At 44.5% G+C, this 25,857-nt stretch overlaps 1 protein-coding gene across 5 annotated transcripts in view; it reads right to left on the bottom strand.

The window, feature by feature from the left end:
• LOC124156306 (probable JmjC domain-containing histone demethylation protein 2C) overlaps positions 1-25,857 on the bottom strand; it is a 622,610-nt gene that overhangs the window by 8,305 nt on the left and 588,448 nt on the right. For 4 of the 5 annotated variants that reach the window (XM_046530772.1, XM_046530774.1, XM_046530775.1 and 1 more), the window contains 4 exons: positions 17,301-19,698; positions 6,997-7,195; positions 4,189-4,350; positions 29-3,124 (listed from right to left, as the gene is read on the bottom strand). In XM_046530772.1, coding sequence (XP_046386728.1) covers positions 29-3,124; positions 4,189-4,350; positions 6,997-7,195; positions 17,301-19,698 — 5,855 coding nt within the window. The remainder of the gene's footprint in view (positions 1-28; positions 3,125-4,188; positions 4,351-6,996; positions 7,196-17,300; positions 19,699-25,857) is intronic. The other variant, XM_046530773.1, reaches the window with a different exon arrangement.

Here is a 25,857-nt window from a genome sequence, read left to right as displayed (position 1 = left end):
TATGAAATGTAAATCCCCAATCACTGACCTCTGATGCATCTCCATGAGGATCAGAGAAACCTGCCATTGCTAGCTGTCCATTCTTGGTATACCTCAGACGGCGGAAGGCAAAGAATCGGCAGAAAATGTTGGTCATGTTACGGCTCCGCTGATTAGGTGTCCAGCGGCACTCACGGCACTTGGCAAGCTTGGGAGCAACCTCAAAGCAGGATCCATCCTGAAGAAAACTTTCTCCAGTCTTCTTCAGCTGGGAAACTGGAGGTTTGCGACATGGGTCACGTCTTGGTGGGTCTCCACCACCACTACCTTCCCCGGCAGCTCCACCACCACGACCCTTCCTCGCCCCTCCACCACGCCCATTATTCGATGCAACACCCCTCGAGGAGTCTGTTGAGTTTGTCACTTGGCCCAAGGAGTTCATGGGACGAGTAGAATTGCAGTCATTGGCCGTGGGCGCACACTGCGACTGGGTCGACGAAGATCCCCCACCCACTCCCCCACCCGACTGTCGGGCTCTCTCTTCCTTTGCCTTTGGTCGTCGTCCTCGTCTCCTGGGCTCCTTCCCCTCAGTACCACGCCCAGCTGCACCTCCACTTCCAGTCCCACTACCACCACCACCTCCACTGCCTCCACGACCCCCTCTACCTTGCCCTGTGCTGCCCCCACTGTCTGACTCCTTGTCACTACCACTCTCCTTCTCGCTTTCACTCTGGCTCTCCCCTTCGCCTGCACCAGCTCTTCTCTTGGTGGGTGTCTCGTCTGTTGCCTTGCCCCGTGTTGCTCCCTTCTTTCTCTTCTTCGACTTCCACACCTTACGCTTCGTGGGAGACTTGCAGTCAGCATCTGAGCTCGAAGAGTCCTCTAACATCTCGACTGAGTCCAGGGATGCAGTGTGTCCATTTGGTGTCACAGTTGACGTTTCTCTCGCTCCCCTCTTTCCAGAACCCTTCCCACTTCCACCTTGATTCTCAGAGCCAGGCCTGCCCTTTGTGGAATTCTTTGCTCGTGGAGGAGACAGAGGTTGATTGCGTCGACTTGATGAATCACTCACTGTGGATGATGCTGCTGTACTAGATTGGGAAGTAGGAGGTGAACATGGGAATGCAGACCCTCCATTCCGACTAACTACTGAACCATCAGCCCCATCCTCACCCGAGTGCCTCTGAAGCCATGCTTTCTTAAGTTTATGCACAGGATAGCTGGGACCAACAGACTGAGGAGCCACCGACCTTGATGGGCCAGGGCTGTTTGACTTCTCAGACTCAGTGCCTCCAACAGAAGGGGGCCTTGCAGACTGTGAGTTCGGAGATGAGGGTGGAATAGGAGTGGAAGAAGTACCTGATGAACTGGACGTTGGAACCTGCTTTGCCGCGGGTGAAGATGTTTCTGGTGGCCTGGGAATAACTGGGTTGACTGAGTCGTCTTGCGGGGTATTCACCCTTGGAATTGTTCCCACAGCTTTCCGACAAGAAGAAACCACACTGGAAGGAGGTACAACTGGTACTTCTGGAGGAATGGCACCGAGTGAAGTATTAACCACAGTGGTAATAGATGCAGCAGCACTAGCCACCAACGGGCCTGGTTCACTCACTCGAGCCAGAACAGCTGGCGGCATGACTGTCGAGGAGATCGGCATGGTGTCCGAACGCCTCTTTTTTGATGCACTGGAGTCTTGAGCATTGCCCCTGTCAGGCACGCCTTTCCTCTTTGGCGAGTTAGACTCATCCCTAGATCGATCCGAGACTCCCAAATCTAATGGCTGCGTCTGGAAGTTGCCCCCAGCATGCATTACAGGAGGAGCAGGCTCATGACGAGGGCTATTTCTGTGCACTGCTGGAGGAATGGGAGGAACACTTGGCAACTGGTTGACCAAGCGACGCGGCGCTTGCGTCGGGTGGGAAGTGACAGCTTGAACAGTGGAAGGCCTTGTGATTGGGGTGGGTGGGTACGCACGAGGATCATATGGTCTTGGATCACTCCCACTGTGAGCCGGTGGTGGCCCAGATGTGGGAGCACTCGAAGAGTGGGTCGAATGTGGTGCCCCTGTGGGATATGGGTGTGATTTGGCAGTGAGCGGCAGGGGATAGACAGGCGAGGGTGCAACCTCGGCTGGCATAGTCCTCCCTGCACTTGACGAGGCCCCACTGCCAACCCCAGCTGTTGGCCTGCCATATATGTGGGGTGGGGCTGGACTGCTGACTTTGGGTTTGTTACCCAATGTCGAAGAAGATGAAGAGGAAGAAGTAGTCGACGACCCACCAGCAGAGTGCGCAAAATGAGACACTGGCCCTGTCTGTGATGCCGGGTGCAAGGAAGGAGCACTATAGACCTGATAGGGGTTGGTTACACTGTTCGCCTTTGATTGACCAATGAGATTGTAGGATAGATGGTTTGACGTTGGTGTTCCGTAAGGAGATGCCCGCTCTTGAGATGCGTGTGAGGAGGGCTGCCCATGGACTGGAGCCTGTGATCCTTTGGCCAAGTTCTGAGGCTCTGAGGGAAGGTGTAAAACAGAACTCTGGTGATGTGGAGAAGTCTGGTGCTGGTGGTGAGATGACGGGTGATGGTGATGCACAGGATGATGGGAGGCATGATGGAGCCCAATGGGTGACCGAGTTGGGCTTCTTTGATGGTACTCGTATGACTGTGGACCAACAGACTTCCCGTGAAGGTGAGATGGCTGGGGCTGGTGATGGGAGTGAGGAATCTTGGACATTTGTTGCTGCTTACCGTCATTTTTCACAATAACTGAATTCTTTGATAAGTCACTTGTAAGTGGAGGGGGATTAGGAAGCTCCCTCGGGATGCCCATGGTTATCGAGTGGGCGTGATGGTGAGGGTGGGCTGGTGATGATGACAGTGGCTGAGATGACACCAACTGAGAAGCAGTCGTGGCAGCAGGACTTTTTGAATCCACTTTCACCTTCTCTGGAGATAGAAATGTAGGGGGCTGGTATCCTTGATAACCAAACAAATTAAAGTTCGGTTCCACCTTTGGAAGGGGAGAATGGCCACCTGGCGCACCAGATATGTTCTTCTCTGATGACTTCTCAACCATTCTTGAGTGAGCTGGAGGTGGAGGGTATTCCAACTTAGCAGAACTACCAGGAGGCAGATGCTGAGCCTTAAGATGAAAAAAAAACAGAATTGATTAACTAACATACATTTACTACCGAATAACCTAATAATATCAGCTTTCACACACTTGAGATTGTCTAGGCATGCATTAAGTACATTCTATAACAGTTTGAATGACTTTTATAAAAGAAATTTGTTTAACCGCTACTTCATACCAATTTCTGAAAATTTTTAGAGTAAAAACAAACTAATTCACTACCTCCCAAAAGGACAGGGTTATTTCAATAGAAAAGATTAACATGTTGCGTTCCGGGGTATGCTAATGTTCAGAATATAACTTTACCCAATCAAACGTTATTATGCATCAATTCATTATGAATAACGAACAACAACTGAAAACAACCCAACGAATACGTATTGTACGTTTAGGTTGACGCGCCTATATGACGAATCTTTCTCATCCGTCAGGAATGTTCGGGAAAAAAAATGACGAGAATTCTTGCCATCGGTACGCAATAAAAGGTGGTACAAATTTTTTACAATGTTTAATAATAATAGTAATACGGCTCCAAGCTGTACTTCTTATTCGCTGCAGATTAATAAACACAGCTATCATCACAGTATCAATTAGCATTCTAGGTCATGCTGTTGAAGTTTCAAAGAAATCTAGGAGAATATAGTTGCTTTTAGGCACTTGTTCACATTGTCTTATCTACATGATGGCAATATAGTTATCTATTATCAATATACAAATCTAGCTGGGAGAAAGATTCACCAACTTCCAGGTAATTACACAAATACGCAACTGAGAAATAGTATTGCTACACCTCCCTTTTTCAAACATGAGCGGTGACAACATTTTGACTGTGATATAATGCATGAATTAAGGCATTGAATTCTTGCACAACCCAAGGACCATTAGTGAGGAGTTAATACATGCAAATTTACAAATATTGCATCCAAGAGTGATTGGAGCTTGATATTCCTGAAATCAATTTTCTAACTGAATACCTGAAAGGCCATGAGTGGCAAGATGAAGTAGAAATAAGACACTAAGCGCAAATGTTATGAAGACAAAACCTATAAAAAAATCGAGCAAGAGCTACTTACAGCTATTGTAGCATAATACACCCTTTCTCTGTCCCTGGCAGCTAGGAGCCGTTGCTCATGTTCTGCTCTCTTCCGCTCTGTCTCTTCTGCTACTACACTGGCTGCAGATCGAGGTGGTGGTGGGAGGCTGTTGATAAGGCTCCAGCACATATTACTGCGCTGCTGGTAGAGTCGAACATTGAGAACAAAAAAAAATGAAATTAAAGAGAGCTATAAATTGGACATATTTATGTATCTCAACATTTAACAGAGTATTGAGCAGAAAACAATCCATACGAAAATTCGATTAAATGAAATAGGAAAATTCAATGTAACTAAAGAAAACTATTTCCCATAATATCCCAGATATCATACTTATCACTCAATAACATGCCTAATTAGTTAAGATGTCTGTGGATGATTATATATAATTAATTGAATGACAATGTAGTAAAGGAAATTTAAAAATTTTGTTTCTGCTCTGAGACACAAGTGGAACTAACAGAAATAACAAGTAAGACAATACTTTAATTTGACCCTGGTCAACGTGCAAAGTTCTTTTAGCAGGGGATCCAATTTACATGGCCTTAAGGTTCTTAAATTTGCTACTATCTCACAGATGTACAGAAAATGAATAGGTTTTGATGAAGAAAGATTTCGTGCTTTCCCGGCGAATGGACTTAGTGAAGAGTTCTCGGGATCGCCACCGGGTCAGGAACTCCATATCTGCTTCTGGTGAAAGTATCTTCACAGCCCTGAGGACGATGACAGAGTCGGACATCGAAACGTCGGCAGATATGGAGTTCCTGACCCCGAGAACTCTTCATTAGGTTTTGATTGTTCAGCCCCTGTAAAAACTCGCTATAAAAATTCTGGAGGTCATGAAGCCATTTGATTCACCTCCTGCCCTGAAATGTTACACCCTGAAACACTATGTTAATACATTACACCTTCCTATCGGTCAACTTAACTAGACTGAAACATTTAAATGTTAACGGATAATCAAACCATCGTCAACATTTAATTTTTCTAGTGCTACGGCCTGCTTCCACCGAGAATTATAATTCCATTTATGAACGGTTTACCTTAAAGAATATAATTTTCGCCCTACATGTTACATGTAACACACGATTACACGATGCAAAGGAATACCAGAAAAGTTAAAACGATGGATAAATAGCGGGGTGGAGAAAAATCGCAACAAGGAGGTTCAAAGTGGTGGATACATGAGAGCGTAAAAAATGACCAAGCAATCAATGAAGCACGAACTCTTATACAACTAGTACCAAATATAAGAGCTAAGAAGGTTAATACCGGTATTCATTTGGCTCTGCTAAAGCTGCGCTCACTCACTGAAGTACAAATCTTCAGTTTAATCGAAATTTTGGGCATGTTATTTACTAGCAAAATACTAGAACAATGAAAGGCACAAACTGTTGCTTCCCAAAGCACGTAACATGCGAAAGTAATTAAACGTGTGGCAAATCCCGCTCCTATCTCCAATACTGAGGTGTCCCATCAAATTTCATCCGCCTGACCATCCTTGAAATACCGAACGGGCACGGATCACTCAGCGGAGAATGAAAAGCGACCTAATTGAGCGAGAATCTCTCTCTGCTAATTAACTATTTAATATGAAGTAGGAAGTAGTTACGAGTTTTTGATGCCTAAAATGCTTAAATTCCATTTCAAAGCTTGGTCAAAACGTAAAACGAAAATGTATACACTATTCAATTCTCGCTCAATTAACTCTTAAGTGGTTACGAGTTTCTGATGCCTACTCACTACCTTGTCGGCATTTTAGGCATCAGAAACTCGTAACTACAAAATACCTACATTCCATTCCAAAGCTTGGTAAAAAGGAAAAAATTTACATATTAACTAGTTAATTAGCAGAGAATGATTAAAAATGTGAATGGATATGCCATTTCAAAATCCCAGTTAATACAGAAGTCATTCGTTGTTACGAAACGGCAAAAAAAAGTTGACATGATAAGATGGAATACTCTCTTGAATATCTTCATATCCACACACACTAAATTCCATAGAGATAGTCGCAGTCCAGAATTTCTAACGTCACGTATCCCCATATCTGGAGTGAAATGCTAACCCGTAACACTCATTAGCATATGCCAGTAAGTAAAATGAAAGAAACATAACCCGCAATATTTATCTGATGCAAACAAGCTAATCCAACCTCGAATGCGGACAACGGCCCAAGTTCAATTTACTAATTTCCTAACTTCATACGGATTGCACTTTCACATGCCTCAAGCCACATGAAAGTAGTCCGTCCTAATGGAGACCTTCGCGCTAACCTCCCAAGAAAAGCTGAGTAAGGTCATGGCGTCGGTGATCTCCCACTTCATCCCGGTGCACATTAGTGAGGTCTTTTGCCACTATGCGCTCCATGCCTGCAGGTGGCTCGAAGATGGGACGGCACTTCCGCCGCCATGACCGAAGCAGGGTCTGACACGAACACAAGCATTCACGTATGCCGGCCCACCCAACTCATCGTAATGCACTTAAAACATTAAGGCGATCCATATACTACTCAAACAAAAGATAATACCACTTAAAACTTACCGGAAAGCCAATATCCTGGGATACAGCATGCGGGACGATATACATAATGCTAGCTCCCAAATTTCACGTTTCCGAATATCGCTGGCTCAATAACGCACAATCGTACACCGCACGAATAAAAAACGTTCAATAACCATACTTCGTACATGGAAATGATCACAACTAAGTGAATTTATGGATAAGGTACACACGTTGCAAGTCACAGTAGGTGAGACTAGAGCTCACTAGTCGAGATCCCCATACCTTCTGATGCGCAAGTCTCAGGGACTCTTCGAAGTGCTTGTGGACGGCCTGTTCCGCCGCCCTCTTCTCCATCCTCTCCCTCTCCTGCTGCTCCCGCCTCTCCCTCTCCGCCTTCTCCCTCTCGGCACGTTCCCTCTCCGCCCTCTCCCGCTCTTTGTGCTGTTTCTCCAACTCCCTTGCCTCTTGCTCTCGCCTCTCCCTGCAGGAATAAAAAAGAACGCAATCAGACAAGCCGATACTCTTACGTGCTCAATGTTTCCGCGTCGAAATGAATTTAAAAACTACTCAATACGCAACTGTTGTCGGGTCAACAATAGCCCGGTTGCGATAAAATAATTACGGGCATTGTTAATACTCAATATAACAATTATGAATACGATGCAAGATTACATTAACAAAGACAAATATAGCTATCAATATCGAAATACTGCGTACATGCTAAAAATTATAAAAGCTCCCATTAATAAAATTTGAACCACTCACTCTATAAAAGGGACTTATGGGTTCCGATTTTTCATTACATAATAAACACTAAAAATAAGACACCCCCGATACCATTTGGAATAGGATGACCACGAGTAAATCTTTATTTGAGGGTGAATAACGAAGTATATAATACCGTGTTTCACACTTAATTCAAGTTTGGCCTCGAATTAAACAGAAATTAAAAAACAAAAGAAACTGACAGACCAATTCAAGCAGATACTGACGACTTGCATCATTTTCTTTATCTACCACCAGTCGAGAGATGCTAAAAAGAATTGACGCAATGCGACCATTATCAAAAGAAACCGATTTAGTGTACGGATTTCTACAGAGTAAAAGCAGAGTAACGTGTTCTGTGAAGAGGAAAGTGAATTTCCCACGACGCATGAATAATAGGCTTTCCAATAACTTCAGGTGGGGTATTTCCAGTCAGATGACTCAGTCCGCACTGCTCTGACGAACCGCGTGACCTTTTTCCGCGGAGGGCGCTGAATGATCGGAATGAAATGGTGGGGGGAGGAATGCTGGAAATTCTATCGCCATACCAAGCAATGCAATGATAAAATAAAAAATCGGGCTTCTTATAACTTCCTTCGCCAACACAATGGCTTTGACGAATCCAATTAGCGATTAGGTACCAGGGAGGTACTTTCAGCTACTTCGCTTTCTAAAAACGCATTTTAAATTACTGCTACTTCATACGCACAGGATAGATAAGCACTTATTCATGGTACAAATCCAAATAACTATTAAGTCATGTATATTTGTATACATGTATTAAGTCATGTAAAAACAACCATTCTCATCAGTCGACAATCCCCGAAGTGTTTTAAACCAGCAAAACGAACATGCTTGTTTTCTCGATGGATTATTCATGAATAATTACGGCCATTAAAAGAACTGGGGTTAAAAATCAGTTAACTATAATTATTGGCAAGGTTGTATTTACAATATTCGAATCACACAATATATAAAAAAATACGCCTGGCCAAGCCAACACGGACGAAGCAGTTCAATCAATTATAAATCAATTGGAGAAGGAAAAACGACATTATTTAAATAGTGAGGGACATTGTTTTCACCTTGTAATTGATCTTGGGCCCAGCAAACGCAACACGTAGCGACTCGGTCACGTAATTAATGACCCCCAGTCAAACACCCTAGAGGTGCATTGCAGGGTATTGTGTAGATGTAGATGACGGAATCAAGCGTTGCATAAGTACAAAGTATCAGCATCAAAAATGTCAGTACTCCGATAGAGAATTGAATATTTACTCTGAAAGTTCCAATGACTTATTCGCGTCACGCGGAGCCATTCACACTGCAGAATGTTGGGTTTCGTTCACGCTAGCGTAATGATATCACTTTCAAAACGGATCAATTCCCTAATTTGACTGCCCTGATACAGCCAAGGCATCATCTATTCCTTCATGAACGATGCTCATAATTTATCACTGTAGCAATCTACTAAATTATGCAGCAAAGAAAGAGAGCATTCCGTTTGGCCTTGATTTCCCTCATTCCATTGAACTTTGGCGTGAGAACGCCAACTCAACAGCAATGATGCTCACCATACTTCTTTTTGAACCAGCATCATACACAGAGACGACAAAGCTTCCTGGCACAACACTAGATAGGAGGACAAATCAGCACATGTGATGCACTCCACGCACAAATGAAGCACTTCAACCTCCGTCTTGTTCCATCGTCGCGTCGTTCCAAGGACGCCAACACACACACACACACGGGCACACTGAATAACGAAGAAGAGCTACTACCGACAAACAGAACTGGAGGAGGAAGAACACGAGGGGCTATAGAATCAAATAGAAGCACGCACAGCCGTTTTATAATTCCAAAGGTCACAACACCGGCTCTCTCTCTCTCCCACCCTTCACGCCGGCCAAACTGATGACACAATCCTAGAGTAAAGATGCTAACTCGGACATTTGTGGTGGACTCCGCATCGCGAAGATACGAACATCGGAGCGAAGAGGGAAAACACACTGTCCCCTCCGAAACGCGTCAGTCGGGAATTCTTCGACCGCACCGCACACCGGTTTCGGATGGAAAGAAATAATAACGCCCTTTCATCCCTCTTCCTCGAACCCCCAACTCCCTGTCTCCCTCCCGTCCCCCACTCTTGACCCACCTATACCGGCCGTACCAACTTCCCCTCCGCTCCCCATCCCATCCGTGCCTCACACTTCCGACAGACGACACAGCACGGTGTACTCCAACCCTCTCCCACCTCCACCGCATCACGTAGCCTCCCAACTCTTACCCCTCCCCCCTTCACTATTATTCCACCCACATAGGAAAAGTCGACTCGTAAAAACTAAAGGGCTCTGAGCTACAAACGTTTTCTAGGGGAGGGAGTTCATATAAGAGGATAACGTGGGAGGAGGAGGGGGGCTGTTTGTCTTCTTGCGGGAAAATGGTCGGGAGGGATGGTATCAAACGGAGGGGAAGGGAAAGCCCAAGCTGAATCCGCACACGTCGACAAATGGATCGTTATTCAAGATGGCGACACACCACTCCTCCCCTCCCGCCCGAACGGTCTGCTGTGCTCAGCGCTGCTCCCTCCCCTCCCAACCGCTCATTCCATTTCGCTCGCCTGACCCGGCACGCCCCCACCCCCTCCGAACCGAACCCAGTCGCTTCCAAAACTCCCCCGCCCTCTTTTACGCGCAGCACAGACTTTTCCCTTCCTCAGGCCACCCCTCGACTCACCGGCTTCCCCCAACGAAAAAAACCAATCCCTTCACGAACTCGCGCATCACAACAGCGGCCTCTCTATCCCCAGGAGTTCGCTCGCTACTCTTGCGATCGCTACGAAGAGCTATCTCTCCTGCCTTCCGGCTTGCTCTAGAAATAAGAACCTCTGCTTGGAAGAGTACTCATACTTATGAAGGCCGTTTGACACGAGGCACGTTATTGCGTATGTACGGAGGCGCAGTCAAAGTTACGTTGTGTAACGCGGTGGAGTACTAGAACGCATGCAAGATAGGAAATTAGCCCCACCTCTAATTCCGAGCTCGCAATTTCAACAAATACTATCAGTGTTAACCGGCACAATGGACGTACCCCCTGAAAAACGGCCGGGAAAAGCAGAAGACAGGGACTAGGTAACGTCCCTGCACAAAGTCAAGAGAAAAGTGTTGAATCTGAGTTAACTACTAGATCAACCGTTGTAAAATTAACTGAAAATGACAGAAATTCTACTTTCAAAAATATCATAAAAAATTCATTCTTCCGTATATCATTTTTTATTTCAAAGTAAAAAGTAAGTCTTTCGACACACAGAAAACGATTTCTCCACTTCGAAAGCAATTTTATCAAGAACTTCTGCATGCAATGATTTGAGAGTCGATGCAATTGAGGCTTGCAGCCCAAGTAAAAACCACAGTGGAGGCACACGCTGGGTGAACCGGGCGAAGTTTTTAAGCCTGCGTGTGGTGTGTGAAGCGGTTGACCAAGTTATATTTTGAAAAAGAAAAAGTGATCATCTAAAGTAGTCACGTATATTCAGCCCATTAACGCTTGTATGGTAATCTTGATTTTGCTTACGAATTTCGGTGTTTCAACTATCAATAATCTCATATTCAGTGCAGTGAAGTGGCCACTGGTAAAAGAATTTTCTTTGTGGTGTACCTATCCCGTAATTTGTATTGACACTGAGGAATTATAGTACGCTGTGTGTGTGTGGGTGCAAGGACTTATGCGTACATAAGTGAGGCATGGAGAGATGCTAGTCAGGCTTTCGCCATCCTGTGTTTAGAATTTATTTATTCACTCATTCAAATCATTGTACTTGGCAGCAGAGTGACTTTTTTATGTTAACTTTTAGAAAATAAATTGGCATTTGCTTTGCACATTTTGTGATTTTATTTCAATGATATCCCGCATAGTATCCCTACATCATGCAACACGCAAAGCAAGAATAAAAGTGGAATGGGGACGGGAGGGGAATGGAATATGGAAGGGGAGGGCGCTAGTTTACGGCAAACTTCCGCCGAATGCGCTGCAGTGGCCCCAGCCGCGTCGTCCGCTACGCTATCTACGCTTTTTAACATTGAATGTCATATCTGTGGTAAAAATATTCCAGAGCAGAACGTTTGAATGACTTTATAACAGTCAAATATTATACTCGAAGAAAATTAATTTTTTAAAGACTTGAAGCGCTTTCAGCACCGTAGTTGACGAAAAGTTAGGAGTTGCTGACGGAGGTCTCAAACCCCAACCGCCTGGCCTACGAGACGAAGAACGGCACAAAGGGATGTGCGTGAGGCAGTGGGTGGGTGGGTGGGGTTCAACGCAGGAAAAGATGGAAGGGGCGGCCGGTGGAAAGAGGACCAGGCATACTGGCAACGGAACGTGGGTTGGGGGGTCTTGCGAGGGGGGGAGGGAGGAAACAAGGCAGCAGTGGTGGTGAGTGAGGGAACGGGTGGAGACGATGTGCACGAGGAGTGGACGCGCGCTGTTGCCAAATCTACGCCCAAATGTGTGTGTTGTGTGCGTGAGTATGGGGCTTATAATTTGAGAGAACGGAGCAGTACAGTAATCACCGTAATAACAATTCTGTCGCATCGCGAGCATGGCACAACATATAAAAGGTAGGACGTTCTCGTAACCAAAATAAGACCCGTGACTAGAGAATCAAGCTCAGATAATTAAGTTTCAATTAACCTGTGCAAGGGCACATACACGTACAATCTAAAGGTCAGTTTACATTAACACGTATGGGTTAATGTCTGAATGTATGAACGCGAGAATTAACGCCAAAATTCACCGTGTAACCACCCAACTTGTGCGAATACATGCACAGAAAATAAAACCTTTTCTTATTTGGTTCACGCAATCGGACATGTTCCGTTCCGGTACATAAAAATCATTCATGCAAACAGACACTAACCCTTATCCGTGTTAATGTATCGTGTAAACAGGCCTAAGACACGATTACACGATATATATTTAATTGGCAACAGTTAATCAAGAGTGACATAGAGAGTATTTTGTTCGGAACCGTACTATGCTTCAAGGTACCATTAGGGGGTTATATAAATACTACCTATTTGAAAACTTTGTCTATTCGGTAACACCCCGACCTCTTCTAGCTCTCGCGTGTAATTATTAAGGAGTAAGTTAAATAACTTGGGAGTATAAATTTTCATTCCAGATTGCCTTCGATATTTCGTTACAGAAATAATGACACGGGAGTGCTGAAACCGGTCGAAGTTTTACAGAGTACGGCTGTGAGGAATTGAAAAAGTTTTCAATTGGTGAGTAGCTAGCCAAGTTCCACTAAATAAACTCGCAAACCATAGAATTAAGGATGTAATGAAAGAGATTCTGTACGAATACCGAACGGATAGGAACCTACGACCACAATTAAATTGATACTATGAATTCCCAAACGGCACGAGTCCACTTGGCAGTAATTTGGGACGAACAGTTTCCATGTTTATTTTGGGGCTATTTCAGCTTTTGCTTCGACTTTTTTCCATGGATGGATACGACAGACAGATACGTATATGTTCATGGCTTAAAGTCGATGAGATAACATTCGTAGCTTTGAAGACGAGCAGAAAGATAGGTTGATCTCATTACTATTCTGAATTTAAGTAAATAAAAGATCGTAGCACTTTTCCACAAGAGTTTTTAATGCGTACAACGCGTTTCGGCTCACTGAGCCATCATCTGGTACAAGACAGTCTTGTACCAGATGATGGCTCAGTGAGCCGAAACGCGTTGTACGCATTAAAAACTCTTGTGGAAAAGTGCTACGATCTTTTATTTAATTAAATATGTCTAACTTCCATCAATTGAAGCCTGGATCTGTTGAACTATTCTGAATGGCATTTTGCCGTTTTGGAATTCACAGCTTCAATTGAGGCTATGATAAGAACCGTAGCTCAAACAACGTACCATTTACCCAATTGCATGTAGGTTAAATTAATCCGTGAAACGCCCTAGAGGTGGCTTTCACGGTATAATGTAGTTGTGAAGTAGGTAATGCACTCACAAAGGACATATACAATTTTAATAGATACGTTAATTCAACAACAATATTGAAGCTTAAGACCTGTGTCCAACTAGCTCCCACTCTTAGGCTAATGCGGCGACTCGCGTGGCAATGCGTAGATGTAGTGCAGAGATGTAAGACATACAGCAAACGTAGAATAGAAGCAACGGATACGAACTTACACGCACCTAAAGAAACTTCTTGATAGTAAATAAAACAGGGTATTTTTATTCACCATAAAGCGGTATGTTTTATCTTTTGAAAAACTCGTACTTCGGGCCTTAGGGCGCCCACTTACCGTAAAAATATGTAAATAATTACTCGAATTTTCCTCACACCACACAGGCGCGTCACAAGAAATAGGCCTCAAAGTCTACCAGCTTCCGAGGGAGGGGGTTAGGTCAGAATCGAAATATTATGAATCAAGTCCTAAAATTTTCAGTGCTTGTTATCACAGTGTCCACTTCTACTTCTCCGTATAACGCGAGGCGCAGAACGGAAATTTAGCGCACTCATAAAAATCAAATTCAAAAGATAATACTACACCACCTGAAGCTAGTCGCAACGCCTGAAGTACTTGATGGGGGATCGGGTTGGTGTGGTGGGTGAGTATTGGCTTCCGACCCCTTAGGTCCCGGTTCCAATCCCGGCGGCGGGAGAGAAATTTTAAGGCTGCTGCCCGATCCCTGCTTGACTGTTGCTGTGTGGAGGACACTTCAAGGGCAGCATTCCGTCCGTCGTATGAGACGTTAAACCGTGGTCCCCATGAAAACTTTCGTTCAGAGCAGGCTAGAGCCGACGTCGGGTTTCTATCTACATTTTCTTCCCTCATGGTATACGTAGATGACCTTAGTTGTTGGTCACCTCCACCAAAAACCACACCATCTAATACTTCAACTACACATCAAATAAATCAAAACATGTAAACAAATCATGTGAAATGTGAAATCAAAATATGTAAACAAATGTTGCTATGCAGGGAAAATATTCAGGAATTAAGGTTTTAATTATCCTCTGGCCGTGAGCCTTATACTACAGAGGATGAAATGGAGTGAAAGGCGTGAAGTGACACAAAGCACTCCATGTGTTTTTGTTATCTCAGCCTTTAGCTCGTAAAGACGAACACACGCCACATCTCGAGGTCTCCCACAGTTCTCCGCCGACTTATCTAGAGAGGAACTGGGAATCAGAGAGATAACTTGCGGTCCTCAAGAACTTGTTGTAGTCCCGACATACGCACGGCTTTTTATTCCGGGAAGTGAAACCGCCTAGAGGAAATCTCAGTCATGATGTTCTCCGAAACTTTTTGCAAGACGAACATTCTGGCAAAAGTTCATAAGCATACAGAGAAGGAAAGGGGAATACGATTTCTAGATGGCAAGATAATGGATTCGTAAGACTGGACTGGTGATTACAACAGAAATTTAAGGACGAAGGTAGCCTTCGACTGGAAAGTTTGCAAAAGCAATAAAAACAGTGAAACCAAGAAGTCGGCAGGTGGAGTAAAGGAATTTCTGTCGGAAATTTCTCACGCTCAAGAGTTTTTGCCAAGTGAAACGAGAATGCATACGCCACTACCGCAGTATTCTCACTCTTACCTTCCGAACCAATTTAGTATTTTCTCCGGGGTGCGAATATCAGCAACGATAGGAACAAAGGATAGGGTTAAAACGTCCCGAGTGTAAATGTTCAAAGAAATTCTCCAAAATAGTGTTTCTCAAATCGTTTCAGTTCCTAGTTTCCACTGCCCATGCAATTTTATCTTACTTAAAAGGTAGTTATAAGGCAAAAAATCTTTGATAATGGATAAATGAAAAAATGATCAATGATTACCAGAATATCACTTGATTGAGCAAGTGATTGATATGCATCATAAACTATTATAAAACTAAGCATTATGCGCTTTGGTATGGCCGCCTATATTACGTGAGGTTAAAAATTAGAACATTAAATGTTAACTATACAAAGGAACTTGATTTTGTCAGTGTCCAGAGCTTTCACAAAGATTTGAACTCAAGTCCCACCGCCCATTTAAACATTGCACGGGACAGAACGATTCATCTCATGACGTAACAAGGCTCATTTCTTTGTGCAGAGAATTAATAGCACGTGGAGCATTCATGATCGCAAATAATTACATGATACAATTAGATATGGGAGCTTTAAATGCACATATTATTACCTTGTCCACCGAATTCAATTTTCCTATTGTCTATAAGATTTGGTCAGTTAATACTAATCAATTTTTAAAAAATTGCCAACAGGCAAACAAAGTCGTGCAGACGAAAGTTCGGCCTTGGAGTATATTGCTTGGAATTGTAACACCGAACTAGAAATAACCACAGCGAAGACATTATGGAAAGAAGTTGAGGTGAAAGAAAAGTTGGGGTAACGCCAAACAATTCCTGGAAAGGACCCAACTACATCGAAAGAATGCAATTCTTGTGGTGTTACTCTAAGAGAATATACACCAGTGACCAGCACTTGTTTCAGTTCGACAAAAAATTCAATATCTCTTATTAAAATTTAGGCTGGAAATACCGACCGCTCCTGATGAAAGGAAATACCTGGACAAATATGATCTCATACATCAACAATAAAAAAGAGCAAACTTTGTATTTATCCACCAATTTATTTTCGTGGTACTACCTTGGTTGTTAATTGTTGAAATGAACGTCCACCTGAAGTTGACCCTGAGACTATAGAGATTATGATCTTATACATATTGACGAAATAGCACCGAGACCGGAGATGAAAGGACTGTCCTTCCACTATCCAGGATACCATGCAGAGAACCCAAGAGGAGGACTCGATGTTCGTATCCACTCCATAACTTTCCACAAGACCGTTTATTCTGCCCTTGAATATCACTGACGAAAGGTACCCGAAGGGATACGACGTACTTAGGTAGCCACGAACGAATCGATTCAAATCAAGAGAAACAAGTGCAATCCAATTTTTAAAAAGTGCTCCGACTTCATAAGAAAATGTTATTATTTAGCATGGACAATATCATCTACATCCAATTTAGATTTAGAGATTAATCACACTATCTATTTAAATGAACGATATTTTATTAAGCGGTCACTTTTGTTTGTCACGACGATGTAATTGACCTCTGCCGCAAAATACAGCGACCATAATCACAGATGTTACCTATTAAATTAAGTATAATTAGAAGAAGCCTAATTACTTTAACAAGATGACTACTGGAAGAAATGTGCATCTAATTTACATAATAATACCACAAAACAGCTGCGGTTTAAAAGAAAAACAAAGATCAATGTGAGGGTACGGTTTGCTGGCCAGGGAATTTTCACTTCCTCTTAAAATAATAACGCCTGAATTGTTTGCAGAGGAAAATTGAAGAGTGGTTTTAAAAAAGTTTTGTGAATGCACAAGAAAATGCCTCCGACATGCTAAATTGCAATTATTGAGCAATAACAACATTTATGATTTTAGATTATAGCCTGACCACAAACCACATTTAAATAGTGACAAAAATGGTATTCACAAAGACACTTGATACCTACTTCTCACATCTGCGCTGAGGTTTCAATACCCTATCGGCGTCACGAGGGAAATGATAGTGCAACTAAAACACTCGTCTTTTTTTTAGAATACATACTAAGCATGTAAGAAATAGCTCATTATCAATGCCCAACAAAGATTAATGCTAGCAATAAAAAAATCCACTCAAATTTCCACTGGCTTAGTGTCACTAGTGCAAAATATAAGGTATACCAGATCGATAAGATATTCGCGATTGGACATCCTCTATCCTAGAACTCACCGCAGCAGCCTTTCGTGCCTGTCCTGCGCGAACGCCCGCTCCCTTTCCAGCAGCTCCTCGTGCCCCGGAGGCAGCAGGTGGGACGCCGGCCCCGGGGGCAACGGGGCGTACCGCGGCTTCCACAGCATCTCCGGGAGTTGCGAGTAAAGAGGCGGGGCGGCGGCTGCGGCAAGGGCGAGCGCGGCGCCGTGGTGCAGCGCGTGCGGGTGGTGGGAGCCCAGGAGTGGCGGCGGCGGTGGGTAGTGGTGGGCGTGCGGGTGGTGCGGCGCCGCCGTCGGGTGCAGCGAGAGCGCGGCAGCGGCAGCCGCGGCCGCCGCCGCCGCGTGGGACGCCGCCGCGATCGACGTGGTCGCTGCAGAGGATGGGGGCGGCGCCGAGGAGGAGGAGGCGGGGGAGGGCGCCGAGGGGTTGTTGGCTGCCCCCGCGGCGGCTCCCGGGGGCGCGGGGGCGGCCCCGCCGGCCGAGAACACCACGGAGGAGGTGGAGGAGGCGGAGGGCGAGGAGGACGGTGGATGGGACATGAGAGTCTGGTGCTGGACGCTCTGAATGTGGCGCACCCTCTGCGCGGCCACCAAAGCCGGGTCCCTCCACACGCGGACCGACTCCGCAGCGGAGGACGAGGAAGTTTGAGGGGACGCTCGGGGGTTGCTAGACGAAGAGGAGGACTTCCCTTCCGAAGACGGATACGGGAGGAAGCGGGACGAGGGGGAGGGGGCGCTGGCGGGGGACGGCGGGTACGGCGGGGTGCCTGTCCTGGAGGCGGACGAAGACGGGGGCGGGTTGCCGCTACTGTTGGGGGTGCTCCCTCTGGGGAGGCTCGCCGGGGGCTCCTCGTGGGCGCTGCCGCTGCGCTCTTCGGCGCTCAGTGCGCTGCTGGCACGAGAGCCGGAGGAGCAGCGCTCATCGCCACTGCCGGAGGAGTAACACCGCGAGGAGGACGAGGAGGAAGATGAAGACGATGCGGAGCTCACGCCCGAGTCGGAGGAGCAGCAACAGCAGCCGCGGGGATGCGGTGCGGCAGCGGCGGCGGAAGAGGGCGGGGGCGCGTGCAGGAGGAGGGTGGGGGGCGGCTGGTGGTGGTGTGGCAGGTATCCGTGTGGGGGCAGGGCGGCCGTCGGGGGCAACTGCTGGTGGGGGTGGTGCTGGTGGTGGTGGTGGTGGTGTTCGGGGTCAGAGGGATGGGCGAGGGGGTGCCGGTGGGACGAGTAGGGCTCTCCCTCCATCCTGGGTGCGGCAGGGGCCTCATCCTCCGCCCCACGACCCCTGCGGACCCGCCCCCCGCCTCCCGCCGCCGCCTTGCCCTCGAGAGGCGGCGCGGCCGACAACGGACGATCCTCCTTGGCTCGAACCACCTTCGGCTCCGACACCACCGTCTTCGACACCACCAACACCTCCTTCTCCAGAACCACCTCCTCCTCCTCCTCTTCTAAAGACACCACTTCCGGCTTGACCACCACCGGCTTCTCCTCCTTCACCACCGCACCAACACTGCACTTCTCCTCCTTGACTGCGACACCACCACTAACAACACCACTGCTAGATCCAACAGGGCGAGGGGTAACCACGACACCAGCACTAGCGACACTGGATGCGGTGGTGACCTTCTTCACCACCTCCTCCTTGACCTTCTTCGCCTCCTCCTTGGGCGTCACCACCGTCGCCTCGACCTTCTCCTTCTTCACCACTACTTGTACTTCATCCTCCTCTTCTACTTTACACGACTCTCTCGCGACACTCCCACGGTCCGTCAGGCCCTCATCCGTTTGCCCGCCTTCCCGACCTCCCTTGAGCCCTCCCGCATCCTTCCTCGCTTCGACCCGCGACTTGCTCGCCACCGATACAACCACCTCTTCCTTATCCGCTTTCCCTTTGATCTCTGGAACGGCTACCTCCGCCTGCTTCGCCGGCGATGGCCCGACTTCCGCCGCCGGACCCTTCTTCGTCGCCGCCTCCGACTCCTCCTCTGGCTCCTCCTTGATCGGGGCCTTCGCGCCCCGCCTCCAGGAGGCCTCCTTGGCCGTCTGCGGGGGCCTCTTTCTCTCCTCCGCTGCCTCCGATGGCGTCGGGGGCGGTTCCGCTCCGCCCGGGCTGTTGCCGGCGCCTGGGGATGCGACTGGCGGCGTCGTTGGTGGTGTGGCGGGAGGGGGCGCGGTTACGGTTGCGGGTGCGGCCGCTGGGGACGGGGCTGCCGCAGGGGGTGGGGGTGTGGGTGGTGATGCCGCCGCGGCTGCCGCTGCTGCTGCCGCCGCTGCTGCTGCCGCCGCTGCAGATGCACGGGACCTTCTGCCAACTCCCCTCGAGGGCCTATCGCTTTCCGCCGCGGATGTAAGCCCCCCGGTCACTCCGCCGCCCTTGCACCGCCGGTCGAATCGGCTCTTGTCTCGAGTCACCACCCTCTCTGCAAAGAGGAAGAAAAAAAGGACACCTGATGAGATCGATAGGTCATAGAAATATCAAATTTATTTTTACAGTATTTTTTAGAATAAATATAGCCACAAAAGGCATAGGTGCATTTGACAGTGGCCAGGTAGCACTAAATAATTACACAGACATATTTAACAATAAGTATAAGCCATAATATAAATAATAATAATAAATCAAGAAGAGTTCTAGGGGTGAAATATTACTTTTTAAACGGATTCGAAAGGGCGTAGAAATTCAAAGGGACCAATTTGTCGGGTGAGGGAATTCAGTCAAGAGGAGATGATAAAAGAACTTTTATTCATCGCAAGTCTGGCAATAGGCATGTGGAGTAAGGGTGGGGCGGGGAGGAACTTTGAAGTTCACAGAGAGACATTTTATTAGGTATTCCAAATTCACTACCCCATTCCAAATGAAAAAAGAACGATACTTTTCCAATGCATTTTTAATTGTTCCGCAATGGCGATTTCATTCGCATCAATCTCCAGAGTTCAAATGTGATACAAGCTGAAAATGACGCCATAATTTCGAAACTGATCCTAAAATTATGGCAATAGCGGAAAATTGCCAATATTTAAAATTCAATATGGAAAAAGCCACCGCGATTACCAAGCGAAAATCTCTGCGATTTGCTACTACGATTTCTCAATTACAACTCTAATTGCGGCGTAACAGATTTAAAACCAGAGTTTCTTTGCAATATACTATGTATATAAGAGACAAATCTTTCCAATTTTCGGTGACAGACAATACAGTTAGTATGTATTCCAAACGCTCCAAGCTCCACGTTAGGTATTCGATAGCTTTGTCTTCACACTCAAGGAACAATCTTCTTATCAACTCTTTCCTATTCATTAAGGCCTCCCATAGTGAACAAAAATTTATCCTTTTGACTATGCTATTCCCTTCCTAGATCCCCACCGATGCGTTCACTTTCGTCGTCCCGCCCAAAATGCTTTAATTGCACAAGTTAATGACCACCTACTTCAGTTTAAAGCCTCCAGTTCGTGACTCTATGAAGATTTACAAAACCGCATGACTTCGGCCTCCCTATGATGAACAGGCGAGGTTGGGAATTCCAAAATATGTAGAATGAAGCACACAAGAATCATAAATGGATGGAGTGGAGGGGGTGGAGTGGAGAGAACGAGTCAAACACCTGCCAGACATGTTCCGACAGTCAGACGCCAGCCCATAACGGGAATTAAGCTACCGGCGTGGGATGTGCTTTTTCTTTTTAGAATGTCGAGATATTTTCGCAGAAAAAAAGCGCTCCGCAATCGTGTTTTATAACGATAACCGCGGCACGCCGAAATGAAGCCCAAGCCTGAAGTGTAACATTTTCAAAAGTCGATGAAAAATGTCAGTTCGAGCGAAGGGAAAAATAAATTGGATATTGGGTTAATTGATACACTTCGACTGACCGCTGTTACAACACTCTCGACTAACACCCGTATACACTGAATAATGTAATTTTCCAGCCCATTAGTAAGATGCCAGGTTTTAAATTATCATTTCCTTCAATCACTACATCGAAACGTTTTCTTATCGATGGGATAAACTGATATAAGAGAATTAAATAATGCAACAATAGGATTGATCTTGACGGACCATAAGTGTCATCTAAGCGCCCGAAACAGAAAATAAATACATTATTTCTTCTCTCTCAGTAAAAGATTTTTTCACCTCTTACCACCCCACGATATTAATGAAATTGCAGAAAATTAACGATACGTAATGAAATACAAGATACATTTATATGTATACGTTGTTACTCCGGTGTTACCCCTATACTGGTAACGGAAAGTGAACACAATACGAGGAAATGAAACTTCCAGGACAAAGCGGTGATATTTCCACCACCCATTGCATAACAAATTGAGAAATTAAGTCATGAGAAATAAGGTAGGTATGCACTACAACGAAACAGCAGAGAAAATAATGATAACGGATAAAAATGTGGGAATCTTTATTAGTGAGAAAAGGCAAAATATGGCACCAAAGACAATGCCACTATTCGCATAGGAAATAGGCTAGTATAATAACTGTTAGTGTATCTTAATAACTTATGTATACCTTGATGCATATTTTTGAATTTTCGTAGTATTTCTAACAGCATGCTTTAGCTAGCCTTCAAGTAGGATATAGATCAATCCCATAACGTATGTGCCATATGTAGCGTGGATGCTACGAGGCGCATGTTCGAGGACATTGAAGTAAACTTTAATCCCCATGAATGGTGTGATGGAGTTTCAACGAAAGTTTCATTAAGGAGGTAACTCACAACCCAAAAAATAATTCAATGCTGATGTGTAATACAACATTCACACCAATAATAATACTAATACAGAACATAATTCCGAAACCAAGCAACTTTTCCAAAGACGCGACAAGCGTGAGGCAATTGAATTGGGATTCTTCCGTAAGTTACTGCACTGCTCTCCAAAGGTTTCCCCGTCAACAGAATGGCGACCTCCGGCCATCTATTTACGTTCTTCGTTCCCGGAAGGAGAGTTGGGCGAAAGTCGATGACGTCACGGCACAGCCGACGATTCTCCGGGGGGCTAAAAGCGAATGAGTGCGCAAACCAGCGAGGAAAAGGAACGAGAGATCTTTATCGCCGAGCGGTAAAGAGCCTCTCGGGACGGTCGTATTTTTGGATTTACGTCCCATTACGCATCCAACTTTAGCCCTTTATTACACGCCCCTCAAACCCTTTAAAAATCCAACATAGGGTATCTTGAAATACATTTTCTACTCGTGCAACGGCTCGTGAAATGCCGACACATGTCTTACGAGTACCATTTCTGTGACATAGTAACACCAGCCAATTCCGTAAGTCATAAATGTCCCGGGTTCCGCCTTTTTAAAAAACAGTACCTAATCCTATTATATTAAAAATCAATAGCAAGTTGGCTACCTCGGTATTGCCGTAAATCTTCAAAAATATACTTCGTTATACTCTATCGTGAAGTAATATGTCACAATCAAACAAATCATAGAGTATACTCTGTGACTCTATAAACGCTATGGTACGCTACGCTAAATTTTCAGGTATTAAATAAGAAAATAAGGTATTAAATTTTATCTCTAGGGATTTTTTTCTTATAATAGATTAAAATACATAAATTATACGTTTAGCTGTTTTTAATTACTTAATAAAAATATTACTATCCAAAGTGAAGAGGCTTAAAATGATTTAGAATGTTTTAAGCTTGATGGTATCACTGGGCCACCGAGTTGATTTATGAAAAATTCACGGGTGGAAAGGTCAGCCTAATATAACAGCCCAATTAGCAAATGAAAACTGCTTAATAGGTAGTAACAGCCGGAAAACCCTTGCACCGTCGATAGAGGCCACGCAAGAAATAATGACGTCCACTTTCAAACCCTAAATGAAATAATGGTTGTGGAGCCTTAATGAGCAATGAAAAGTGAGCATTACTTAAGTCATTAAATCATTTCACGCATCATTTTCCTTAGACTGTCTTTTCACAGTCTCCGCTAAGATAGAGCTTGAGAGGATAACCATTCCAGTAGAAAATAAATATCTCGGGAGGTCAAAATCCAAACAATGATACATAAGCTGAAATCAGATCCGAGGGATAAGGTAAAATATCATTGGAATTCATATACGACAAATAATTACACAAATAATATTTCATAGCATTTCATCGGTCTAAAATCTAGCGTATGAAAGGTTTATGACTAAGCCAGAGAATCTTACGATTCTGTCAGGTGTTGCGGGTCGCAATATCAACTGAGATAACTGAGCATATCGGTACCCATGACTTATCTAAAGATGATAACCACCCATAATCGAAGAATAAGGAAATACACATGTTTAGTCATTGCATTGCCTCACCCCAGTGTTAATAGTGCTTTGGAAGATAGTTAAGGCAATAAAACGCATCACTGATTGTGAGACGGAAAGATGGGATTTGGCGTTTTCCCGGCGAACAGAATAATTCTATCATTAATTAATGGATGAGTTAAGAATAATTTCCTTAATACAAAACTAATTTAATACTAATATTACTTGATTAAAGGCAATTCAAGCTGCAAAAACGTAGAGTTAAAAAAACAGCTCACACGGCAGTTGTCACGGGAGGATATTTCGATCACGAAAGCTTAATGCTCACGAAAATAATTCAGCCGAACAAACGTCACTCAAATGCGGTCGGCGTTCTTAGTCTGAATAGTGGACAGTGAAGAAAAAGGTCAACAACATTTTTAGGGCATAAAAAAATACTCCACACTTCGGAATTAAGGTCCCACCTACGTCGCGGGTCGAGATGACGCAGAAAAAGCGGTCTGATTACGCGAACAAACTAAATCCAACGCATCGGCATATGAGGTGCTGGTCCGACAGGTAAACACCGCCCACCGCTAACCCTCAAGCTCCGCGTTGAGTGAGAATGAAAATGCTATTTCGAGCTTCCTCGAATTCCGAGTGAGCGAGAGTTGAGGAAAAATAAAAACAAACCCGACACTCTCCATTCAGCGCGCCACATTTCCATACGAAGAACGTCGACGACGTGCATTCAGCACACTTTTTCATCAGATTTCACACATGCATATTTTTGTCCAACAGTATCTTTTGTTCCTGCAGCTCTCATACTCAGCCAGTCGTCTCCTTATCGTTGAGAAAGAAGCCATCGTCAGGCTTAGAAAGTTACAGATATTTTTCGTGCGTGAGTGTTCTTTTAAAGTGTTTCATTTTCTTAAGTGTAATTTAATTAGCTTACAAAAATTGCACTTGTACCCCTAGGCTTCTAGGATCCTCATTTGATATCAACACTTGACTACAATATAGCTTTATTAGGAAGCTTCATATCACCTCGGCCAAGATGTTTTCGTGGAGATGTGCTCGTTCTTAACATACGGTTTAATCTTGAAATTTTCAAGGTAATACCTAGAATAGAACCTTGTCAATATTTGACTGTATCTCAAATAGGAAAAAAGAACATTACCTTATTTTCTCAGATGAAAAATGTTTACATTTGATAAACATGCAAATGTGTATAAAGGTCTACCCTGGGACCCTTATAATTTTTAGTTTTAAACGTGTTATTTGTCGCAAAAAAATATAAATACGATTTCTCGAGAGGAAAACCTACCAAGATGATAAAATTGAAAAGATTCTGACGAACTAGAAATTCTAAAGAATTCTAATTCTAATTACCAGAGGGTAAAACTCGTTCTTGGCAATAAGTTTCATTCTAGGAATAACGAGTTGGGAAAGCGATTAAGGCTATCAATTCACTCGGACATTTGAGTGGATATTTCGATCGCAATCCCTGAGGCTTATAACACGCTTCGGGAATCAATGCGGAGATCGTGACGGGAGATCACTTTTGCACGGACGGTGAGTCACGTGTTTCTTGAGAGAGTCAATAGCTCGAAAGATGTTGACGGAGAAATTATATAAGAGACGGAAAGTAAAACAGTAAACTGTGATCTTTTGAAGTAAGGTAGTCAACAAAAACACATTCAAGGGAAGGAAGGTTAAACTATGAATAAAAATCGACAAGTATGAGTTGAGAAAGAAATCACACGACTCAAATTTCATTTTGCAGTGTTAGATTACGAAACACACATTATCTCAAAAATTTAGGTACTAAAATTGAAGAGGAATCAGCCTATTTCACAGCATCTTGGATTAATTTTAACACATCATTATGAAGACATAATGTTCACTTTCGAGGGGGTTAGATGAAAATGAACACTTCCCTCTATTCTCTTTAATTTACTCACGAAGATTATATGAGTCTCAATCCAATCCTAACATTTAAATCCAAGTAGCCAATATATTAACGAATAATTACTAAGTTTAAATACACATCTAATATAAATCGATCCTGTGCGCAACGACACTAATCTAGTAATCTGGCATCACCAAGTAACATTTTATTATTGATATGATGAACTTACACAAAAAATAAGCCCAAGATTTTTACTTACGTCCATTAATAAACTTGGAAAAAATTAAAATTCAATAAAAATGACTTCACAGCAGATTTTGAGGAATACAGTACGTAGCTAAAGATGACCACAAATACTAAATGAGATAAATCCATTCCTAGGTCCAATTTAAGGAGCAATCTCGAAACTTCCACATTCACCCTTTCTCTGA

This window comes from Ischnura elegans, chromosome 3, assembly GCF_921293095.1.
Source record: "Ischnura elegans chromosome 3, ioIscEleg1.1, whole genome shotgun sequence".
NCBI classification, from domain to species: domain Eukaryota; kingdom Metazoa; phylum Arthropoda; class Insecta; order Odonata; family Coenagrionidae; genus Ischnura; species Ischnura elegans.
The sequence above is the reverse complement of the archived record's forward strand: the minus strand, read 5'-3'. Positions and strand labels throughout refer to the sequence as shown.